At 39.0% G+C, this 9,897-nt stretch overlaps 2 protein-coding genes across 4 annotated transcripts in view; both read left to right on the forward strand.

The window, feature by feature from the left end:
- Positions 1 to 8,638, forward strand: part of top3b (DNA topoisomerase III beta) — a 12,393-nt gene extending 3,755 nt beyond the window's left edge. The window contains exons 3-18 of the mRNA XM_008335578.3: positions 401 to 507; positions 613 to 687; positions 1,000 to 1,196; positions 1,584 to 1,740; positions 1,833 to 1,946; positions 2,284 to 2,374; positions 2,488 to 2,642; positions 2,738 to 2,843; positions 3,341 to 3,487; positions 3,609 to 3,782; positions 4,335 to 4,463; positions 4,572 to 4,721; positions 4,922 to 5,022; positions 6,657 to 6,858; positions 7,027 to 7,214; positions 7,636 to 8,638. Coding sequence (XP_008333800.1) covers positions 401 to 507; positions 613 to 687; positions 1,000 to 1,196; positions 1,584 to 1,740; positions 1,833 to 1,946; positions 2,284 to 2,374; positions 2,488 to 2,642; positions 2,738 to 2,843; positions 3,341 to 3,487; positions 3,609 to 3,782; positions 4,335 to 4,463; positions 4,572 to 4,721; positions 4,922 to 5,022; positions 6,657 to 6,858; positions 7,027 to 7,214; positions 7,636 to 7,911 — 2,369 coding nt within the window. The 3' untranslated portion in view covers positions 7,912 to 8,638. The remainder of the gene's footprint in view (positions 1 to 400; positions 508 to 612; positions 688 to 999; positions 1,197 to 1,583; positions 1,741 to 1,832; positions 1,947 to 2,283; positions 2,375 to 2,487; positions 2,643 to 2,737; positions 2,844 to 3,340; positions 3,488 to 3,608; positions 3,783 to 4,334; positions 4,464 to 4,571; positions 4,722 to 4,921; positions 5,023 to 6,656; positions 6,859 to 7,026; positions 7,215 to 7,635) is intronic.
- A 179-nt stretch (positions 8,639 to 8,817) lies between these two features.
- The window catches only part of ppm1f (protein phosphatase, Mg2+/Mn2+ dependent, 1F), a 9,700-nt gene continuing 8,620 nt past the window's right edge, over positions 8,818 to 9,897 (forward strand). The window contains exon 1 of one of the 3 annotated variants that reach the window (XM_008335581.3): positions 8,818 to 8,952. The gene's annotated coding sequence lies outside the window, so the exon portion shown is untranslated. Of the gene's footprint in view, positions 8,957 to 9,508; positions 9,648 to 9,897 lie in introns of those variants that run through there. The other 2 variants (XM_017030639.2, XM_025053200.1) reach the window with 2 other exon arrangements.

The raw sequence follows: 9,897 nt of genomic DNA on the forward strand, positions 1-9,897 counted from the left end.
AGAAGCTTGGCAATTTTAAGAGTGCTGCATCCCTCTGCAAGATATCTCACTATTTTTGACTTTTCTGAGCCTGTCAAGTCCCTCTTCTGACCCATTTTGCCAAAGGAAAGGAAGTTGCCTAATAATTATGCACACCTGATATAGGGTGTTGATGTCATTAGACCACACCCCGTCTCATTACAGAGATGCACATCACCTGATATGCTTAATTGGTAGTGGGCTTTCGAGCCTATACAGCTTGGAGTAAGACAACGTGCATAAAGAGGATGATGTGGTCAAAATACTCATTTGCCTAATAATTCTGCACTCCCTGTATTTGTGTTTTAATAATGTAATGATTTGTCAATTCGATTCTGACCTTTTAGGAATATTGTATTTTCTTTTGTTATTTTTTCTCCAGGAAAGTATAACAACTGGGACAAAGTGGACCCTGCAGAACTGTTTAGCAAAGCTCCCACAGAAAAGAAGGAGGCCAACTCAAAACTTAACATGGTTAAGTTTCTACAGGTAGTTCAGTTCAGTGTTTTATTAAAGATAATAGGCATTCTAGATTCTGTAGGAATATTTACATTGTATTTATCTTGTGCGTGTCACTTTCTGTTGTCTTGTCAGGTCGAAGCCAGAGGCTGTGACTATGTGGTTTTATGGCTGGACTGTGATAAAGAAGGGGAAAATATCTGTTTCGAGGTAATCTTGGCCAATCCTGTCTCACTTGTTCATGTAAATCTGGTTTTTAAAGTTCAGACTTTTTATTTCAATGCTGATTTCTTTAACATAGCAGTAAAGTTAACAAAGACCAAGTGTGTCTTGTTACCAACTCTGGACTAAATAGCTAGTTCAGTTTGATTACATTGAAGTTAATGATTTTATTGTTCACATCACCACATGCCTGCTTTAAAGGAGGTAACATATTGCATTTATGTAGATTACTTTTATGGCTAACTGAGATCAAATACTATTTTGTGCAAGATCTTGTGTCATTTGTCAAAATTTATCCAGGTACTGGATGCTGTCCAACCAGTAATGAACAAGGGAAACCCCAGGGAGCAGACTGTGTACCGAGCCAAATTCAGCTCCATCACAGACACTGACATTTGGAATGCTATGAACTCCTTGGGAGAACCCAACCACAACGAAGCGTTGTCAGTAGACGCACGGCAGGAGCTGGACCTCCGCATTGGCTGTGCCTTCACCAGGTATGGGAATTAGTTAAAATGCGATTTAATTTCCAATTCTATTTTAATCATTATACCAAAAATACAATGTAAATAAAAAATAGTTGCCACCATCACACACTTACTTATAAAAATATTCCACAGACACAATAATACCAGTTACTGTAAAACAGCTTTAATTACATATATATTGACTTGTGACATTATCTGATTCCACTTATATAGATAATGGATTTTTGTTAACACTTTTTCTGATTGCCATTCACCTGTTGACACCTGAATTCCGGCCACCTCACTGAAGCTATGGCGGCCAATCCACCTTCATGTCCTTATTCAAATTCCTTTGTCATTCAGGTTTTTTAAGACTGTTGAGGACATAATTCATTTTTGTGCCATATGTTTTTGTAGGTTCCAGACCAAGTACTTTCAGGGCAAGTACGGTAATTTAGACTCTTCCTTAATCTCATTTGGACCATGTCAGACCCCGACACTAGGTTTCTGTGTGGAACGTCATGACAAGATCCAGTCTTTTAAACCAGAAACCTACTGGATCATCCAGGCTAAGGTGAAGATCTCTGTGTCTCTCCCTTCTTATGTTGTGTCAAAAATCTCTGTGTTTCTCTGTCTTTAATAACAGATATGTGGTGTTTTCATCAGGTGTTTAAGGGAAAGGACATCACACTAACACTGGACTGGAACAGAGTCAGGGTCTTTGACAAGGAGGTTGGTCAGATGTTTGTAAACCTGGCCAAGACATCAAGGGAAGCCCAGGTAAGAGAGGAAATCAAACTTTCCCAGATTAAGACTGCAGTGATTGTCTTCGTTCTAATTAGATTATTGTGCTACATTCAATATTTCCCTCATTATTCTCAAGTCAAAATCTGACAGTGGTTCAAAAACTTATCTGGTTGGATGCACATTGAAATTGGCCAGTATGTGTTTACAGTAGTTGTAGTACTTTGACCTAGAACAACAGTACTAGGTATGAAAACAGCTCTAGATTGTTTCATTTATTGCCATTAAATTATATGTTCCAATAAGGAAAGTTTTGCGTCAAGTTACAGCTGACAGGACTAAAGTTTGCATTCACTTTCTCTCACTTTCACAGGTGGAGTCAGTGAGTAAGAAAGAGAAGGTCAAACAGAGACCCCAGGCCTTGAACACAGTGGAGATGTTGAGAGTCGCCAGCTCTGCTTTAGGTTTTTTTTACATCTCATCATCTCATAATAAACAGTGGTCTTTTACTCTGCTTTTATTTTGCATTTATTTGTCATAAATAAAGTGTTTTTTGGTGTTTCACCTTTGACCTCAGGCATGGGCCCTCAACACACCATGCAGATTGCAGAGCGTCTCTACACTCAGGGATACATCAGCTACCCTCGTACTGAGACCACCCACTATCCTGAGAACTTCGATCTAAAAGGAACTCTGAAGCAGCAGACCAACAATCCATATTGGTCAGAAGAGGTGAGAGATACTGATATATAAAAATAAAATATATTTTTGAGGATGGTGTTCGCATGTGAGAGATGGTTTCTTAAAATACATTTTTAACATATCAGGTGAGGACTCTGCTTTCAACCGGAATAAACCGACCCAGGAAAGGAAATGATGCAGGAGATCATCCACCCATCACTCCAATGCGTGCTGCCTCAGAGGGGGAACTGGGTGAGCACTGCAGCTGTGGAAATAACAGTTAAACCTCTGGCATAGAATACAATAAAATAGAATGACTTTATTTACAATTTGTGCAAAAATGAGAGATTGAGGACATTGAGTTTTTCAATTGTCCGAAAACTACAGCAGTGAGGAAATATTTACATTTTTAGAGGTAGAAATACCTCTAATGATATTTACTGGTACAAAAAAGTAAACATTGAGGTCCAAATGTGATGTGTATGTAAGCAATTACTGTCAAAATTACTGTAAACCTCAGGATAAATGTAAACATTAAGAAGACATTTTAACATAATTCAGCAGTTCAACATTTAATTTTTGGGGTATTGGGGTTAAAATAGTCCTTCTCTTATTTTTATATGTTTGGTATGCCATAGTGCTGTGCAGTGACCCATACTTGGGAAAGGCTATGGATCTTGGACCACAAATTGAACATTTGATGAATTCTGCCACTTACGAAAGTTCTCTCACTTTGTTCACTCCCACAGGCAGTGATGGTTGGCGTCTGTACGAATACATCACACGGCATTTCATCGCTACTGTCAGTCAAGACTGCAAGTACCTACAGACCACAATAGACTTCAACATTGGCACTGAGGCCTTTTCATGTAGTGGAAAAACCCTGATCTCACCAGGTACTGACATTGGCTCAGCTTCACACTTCACATCAATTAAGCTCCTGATGAAGACACCTGTTAATTGTATGCAGTTTTAAAGTTGGGCTACATGCTCTTGCAAATTTCTGTGTATTTGCAGGTTACACAACAGTGATGAATTGGCAGGGCATCCCTCTGGAAGAAGCCATGCCTAACTGTGACCGTGGGGATTCCTTTATAGTAGAGGAGATCAAATTGATAGAAAAGCAGACCAACCCTCCAGACTACCTGACTGAGGCCGAACTCATCACACTTATGGAGAAGCATGGCATTGGTACACGTCCCAGATGTGTAGCAGATAGTATATCAGTAGAAAAAAACGATCCTTGGGACATGAATCTAATAGCATAGCTATTATACAATCTATACCAGTGGTTCCTAATATTTTTTAGTTTGTTACTCCATTTTGACATTACACATTTCTGGCGACCCCAGAGTCATATCAAGACGTGCCGGCTCAAATATTTTTATATGCTTCATTTTATTTAAACGACTTGTGTGTGTTTTTAATCATAATTTAAATAATAATAATAACTAGTTAAAAAAATGTATCCTTTTTTTTCATCAATTACATGTTTGAATTTCAGGCAACCCGACGTGGTGTCACAACCCCATGGTTGAAAAACACTGATCTATACAGATATGATTTAAGTTTTAATAACCACTAATAAGTTTTCATTTCTAAAATCTAAATGTCCAAATGATTTTGGCCTGTGAATAAATCAAACGCAACTGATGAAATGAAATGCACACAGCATAAGCTTCTAATTTATTTTCTGTCAACACAAGAAAATTCATGTTTATAATTTTGTCTCCTTCTCTGCAGGTACTGATGCCAGCATTCCTGTCCACATCAACAACATCTGCCAGAGGAACTATGTTACGATAGAGAGTGGACGCAAGTTAAAGCCAACAAATCTTGGCATAGTCCTTGTGCATGGCTACTACAAAATAGGTCCTTTGCTCTTACTTTTGTGGTGCATAACTAAAAAGGGGTTTCCATTAGACCTTGTGATATAGATCAAATTAACTTTCTGATATCAGGGCTGTGTGTGTTTTGTAGATGCTGAGCTGGTTTTACCCACCATACGCAGCGCTTTAGAGAAACAACTGAATCTTATTGCTCAGGGTAAAGCAAACTTCCAGCAGGTCCTGCAACATACACTGGAAATCTTCAAGAGGAAATTTCACTATTTTGTGGATTCTATCACTGGTAAGTTCCCTCGATGTGTGCCTTGTGTCTGGCTACTAGCATGAGGTGAATCCTGGTACCTTTCTTGTACTATAGATTAAATTGTACACAAAACATGAATAGAGATTCTAATATAACTCCTGCTATTAACTTATTCAAGCACAGCTGTAAGTGAGTGTTCCTTTTCATCCAAAGCCTATCTGTTTGTGTTCTTTCTATAGGTATGGACGAGTTAATGGAAGTCTCCTTTTCTCCCATTGCTGCCACGGGAAAGCCTCTGTCTCGCTGCGGCAAATGCCACCGCTACATGAAGTACATTCAGGTCTGCAGGAAAAAGTCATATCAAAAGGCTCATCTCATTAACCTGCTGCTGCAATGCAGTACTTACATTGTGATTTGTAAACCCTGGAATCTATTAGATTATTTTAGATTTGGTGAGGGTTGTTGAAATGGACCTGCTAATATGTATAAACAAATAAATTCCAAAATGAATCAATTTAGTTCCCAGTTCTGGAAGACTTCTGGGATAGCAGTGCACCCAGCTCATCCTCCCTTACTGAACTTGATGTAAGGGAACAAGAACAAGAGAAAGCGGAAGAGGTCAACATTTTTAGTCCTGTGTGGTGTTGATGATGTCTGGCTGCTGTGGCCTTAAAACTTCAGTGCACTTCATGAATTACCATTTCTCCCTGATGGAAAAAACACTTTTGAATTTCATAAATAAATCCTGAGGCCAGAGAGCTCTTGGTCATTGCCATTTTATCCCAGTATAAGCGTGGCAGCAATCACTCTCATTGTTTATTGACTTTAATAATAGTAAGTCTACTTCCAAAATAGTGGTCTTTATATAAATTGTTCTGTCCATTTGTTATACAGTCTGTGAGGAGCACACAGGCAATATACAGTAATAATAATAAAAGTATTTGGTTTGCCTGCTGTGCACTATTGTAAAAACTGAGGTGATCCAACATACTTCCCCTACACATGAGCCTCACCCTTAATTTCAACGGAAATATACTTACAAGAAGTAAACTAATGAAACTACAAAGTTATTTCTACTTTATTACTACGGAATAAAATGAGTGTAACATTTATAACCCCATCTTAAACAGTGAACATTCAATTGATCATTGGTGTGGTACTGTACATAATGTGCTTGTGGCATGGCACTTTAAATCGACGAAGGACGGAAGGCGGAATTATGAATTACCATTTCTCCCTGATGGAAAAACCATTTTTGAATTTCATAAATAAATCATGAGGCCAGAGAGCTCTTGGTCATTGCTATTTTATCCCAGTATAAGCGTGGCAGAGATTTATGTAACTACTAAATGGTGTGTTTTAATGGAAAACACAAGGTAACCATTGAATGAATGTCCTGTGGGAGGCTTGTCAGACTGTGATGTGGGCTCAGATTGATCCACGTGCCCTGAATATATGCGTCAGACCTAATTAGGAGTCATGAATGACATTGATGGTTTTGAATGGTTTTATCATTTGCCAAGGTTTGTGTAGTATGCAAGTTCTCCCTTAACACACGCCGACACAGGTGACTGTTCAATGGACTTTATTTGAGTTTGACTTTAATATGATGTGCTCCTGCATCGCACTTGTCTTTTTCACTGCACTTTGTGTCATTGCTGAGCCAGCACATACTTCTCTGCCCGCCCCTCTCCCTCCTCGGTCCAGGCTTCTACTAATATAGGGAGAGGTTTAATTACACAAATTGCGCTCACCTGCGTGTGGAGCTGCACCTGCGTCGCCACTCCCGTGCTCTCTCTGCTGCAGCTGAGCGCTAACCTCCGCAGCACCCCCGAAGTTTGTTATACAATATATACCATACCTTTTTTTTTTTGATGGGGTGAAAAACTCAATTCAATTCAGCTATGATTGATATGTTCATACAGGGACCTAAACCCTAGTCTTACCCCATCCTTGGTCATTTTGATCCTACAGGCTAAGCCCAGCAGGCTCCACTGCTCCCACTGTGATGAGACCTACAGCCTTCCCCAGAATGGAGCCATCAAGCTGTACAAGGAGCTTCGCTGTCCACTGGATGAATTTGAGCTTGTGCTGTGGACCTCTGGGGCCCGGGGCAAGAGCTACCCTCTGTGCCCTTACTGCTACAGCAACCCACCTTTCAGGGACATGAAAAAAGGTTAATTAAAAAGATCCAAACTGACCGTGTAACTGTTTAAAAATAATCTTTAAGGCTAAGTAGTTTGGAGATGAGGTTAAAGAGATATGGTTCAGATGTTCAAAGGAAGTTAGAGATATATGGATTTTATCAAAATAACTCCTGATCATCTTCTTTTTTCTTTCTCAGGTATGGGATGCAATGAGTGCACCCACCCATCCTGTCAACACTCTCTCAACTCTTTGGGCATTGGGCAATGTGTGGAGTGTGATTCAGGGGTTTTGGTACTGGACCCAACCTCAGGACCAAAATGGAGGATGGCCTGTAATAAATGCAATGTGCTGGTGCACTTCTTTGAACATGCACATAGAGTGCAGGTGAGCCAAATATATGACCATTATAAGAAACCGGTAAAGCGATCTGGTTGCCGACTAGTTAAATGCTGAAACTGGAGAAAATCCAAAGATGTTGCAATTGGTTTTGTGATTTATCGTGAATGTAAGTCTGTTCGAATATTTTCAACTCTGTTTAGGTCATTAAATTGTTTATTGACTTTTCTTTTTAGTCTCATTCATACAGTAAAAAAAAGTGTTTTTTTTAGTTGAAAGTGCTAGTTTATCAGATCTGGAAGTGAAAAGAACAATGGTGCAACACAGATGACATGTAGAAGCCAGGTGATGACAACTTCACAGATAACAGTTTTCAGCTCATTGGTTAGTTTGGGACTTTAAAAATGCCTCATCCTTTACATTACATTTCTGCACAAGTCTGAAACTGGGTTCTTCTCTTCCTCCACAGGTTGCTCCAGACAGCTGTGAAATCTGCGATGCATCTCTGGTTGCAGTTGATTTCAACAAGTCTCGTACACCACTTCCTGCTGGGGAAACACAACACACAGGTTGCGTGTTTTGTGATTCAATTTTCCAGGACCTGGTGGAACTTAAACATGCCACAATGAGACACCGAGGTGGGGGCGCAAGGCGGGGGGGAGGCCGAGGCCGAGGGCGAGGACGCCGTGGCAATCCTAAAAAGCCCAAGGACAAAATGGCTGCCCTCGCAGCTTACTTTGTATAGTCCCTCTCTTTTTCTTAGATGTCTTTTCTTAGTTTTACACCATAAATACATCAATATTAGTATAAAAAACAAAGAAACTTTGTTTTCATGTTTTTATTTCAAACTAAGTAAAAGATACACTAAGAATAAACTGTATGAGCTTGTTTGTTCATCTGTCATCTACCATCTGTCTCTTTGATAGTGACATTGTTGCATTCAGTACATTAAAGCAGGTCACATTATTATCTTATAATACTTCCCTTTCAATTTTTGTTTGTAATTTTCAGTTATACATTTCCCCTTTCACACATTATCATCCATTTCACAGTTCCTGCACTCTTAGTGACTGGACTTGGTATTTGAACACATCCATTCTTCCTACTGTCTCTTTCCCCTGTAGCTACACAAGTACACTCTCTGACTCCTATCAACCTCTATTACTCGTTGCTATGAAGCAAACACCTACCATGAACCCATCTTTCCATCCAGCTACACAACTATCTAATCTTTTAACACTATCACTCTCATTGTTTATTGACTTTAATAATAGTAAGTCTACTTCCAAAATAGTGGTCTTTATATAAATTGTTCTGTCCATTTGTTATACAGTCTGTGAGGAGCACACAGGCAATATACAGTAATAATAATAAAAGTATTTGGTTTGCCTGCTGTGCACTATTGTAAAAACTGAGGTGATCCAACATACTTCCCCTACACATGAGCCTCACCCTTAATTTCAACGGAAATATACTTACAAGAAGTAAACTAATGAAACTACAAAGTTATTTCTACTTTATTACTACGGAATAAAATGAGTGTAACATTTATAACCCCATCTTAAACAGTGAACATTCAATTGATCATTGGTGTGGTACTGTACATAATGTGCTTGTGGCATGGCACTTTAAATCGACGAAGGACGGAAGACGGAAGTACGGTGACGTACAGGAAAACGCTCCAATTGGCTTCGGAGCTTGCAGCCCTTCGCTGAACATTGTTGGTGGTGTAGGCGTTGTGATTATATTATCGGACAGTGTCTTATTGTCAGGTCTGCAAATTCAGGTTTGTGAGTATAAGTGCTTTATTAATTTATACATACCGTTTGCTAATTTGTATTCGCTCTATGTGCGTGGAAATCTGTAAGGACGTGTTTCCACACAGGAAACACGTCCTTACTTTACTCTGCTCGCGGCGGGTCACATAAAATAACGGCCTTCTGCTCTTTGATAAAATACAAAACTGAACCAATTCAGATAATGGGACCGCAGTTGCCAATTCTCTGTTAGGGGAATTACGGTATTATGATTTAAATTGAATTCAAGCTGCGGAAGTAAAAGTAGATAAGTAGTGACGTTTAAACACTATTGCAAAATGTTTGATTAAGGTATATTTGGAAAAAATATAGTAAATGTGTAAAGTAATATATATTTGCATTTATAGTTGATAGTCACACATTTACAGGTTGGTTTGAGCCTGAAGATAGTGTCAGTTTCAAGTGATAATTGCGCCACCTAAGCTCTATTTGACAAACCTCAGTCTTTGTGTTGTTTCTCTGTCTTTGTAGTGACTCTGCTGTGCACACACACACACACCCATATACACACAATCGACACATTTTGTCAGACTCAGAGAATGCAACTCCCAGCCACTCATATCCGACCGGATGCAGATTTGTGTGTCCCTTGGTGAAGTTTGTTCTACAACAACAGGCTTCTACATAGAAGAGGCAGGTGCCAATACGATACGTGCACAGGAAAGTGGAGTAAAAGTGTAATTTCTGCACATTTTAACTGAATAACAAATTTCAATCTTTTGGGATAGTCTCCAAAAAGTTTATTTGCTGTACTTTTGTGTTTCTTTGCTGTACTTTTGTGTGTTACATGGCTCTCCCTTCCATCTCTTAAACTGTGGTCATACATTTTTAGTACATATGACTGACCAATCAATAAACCAATGTAATAATTATCCAAAGTTGGTTTTCTTTAATATATATATATATATATATAT

This window comes from Cynoglossus semilaevis, chromosome Z (assembly GCF_000523025.1).
Source record: "Cynoglossus semilaevis isolate Cse_v1.0 chromosome Z, Cse_v1.0, whole genome shotgun sequence".
NCBI classification, from domain to species: Eukaryota; Metazoa; Chordata; class Actinopteri; order Pleuronectiformes; family Cynoglossidae; genus Cynoglossus; species Cynoglossus semilaevis.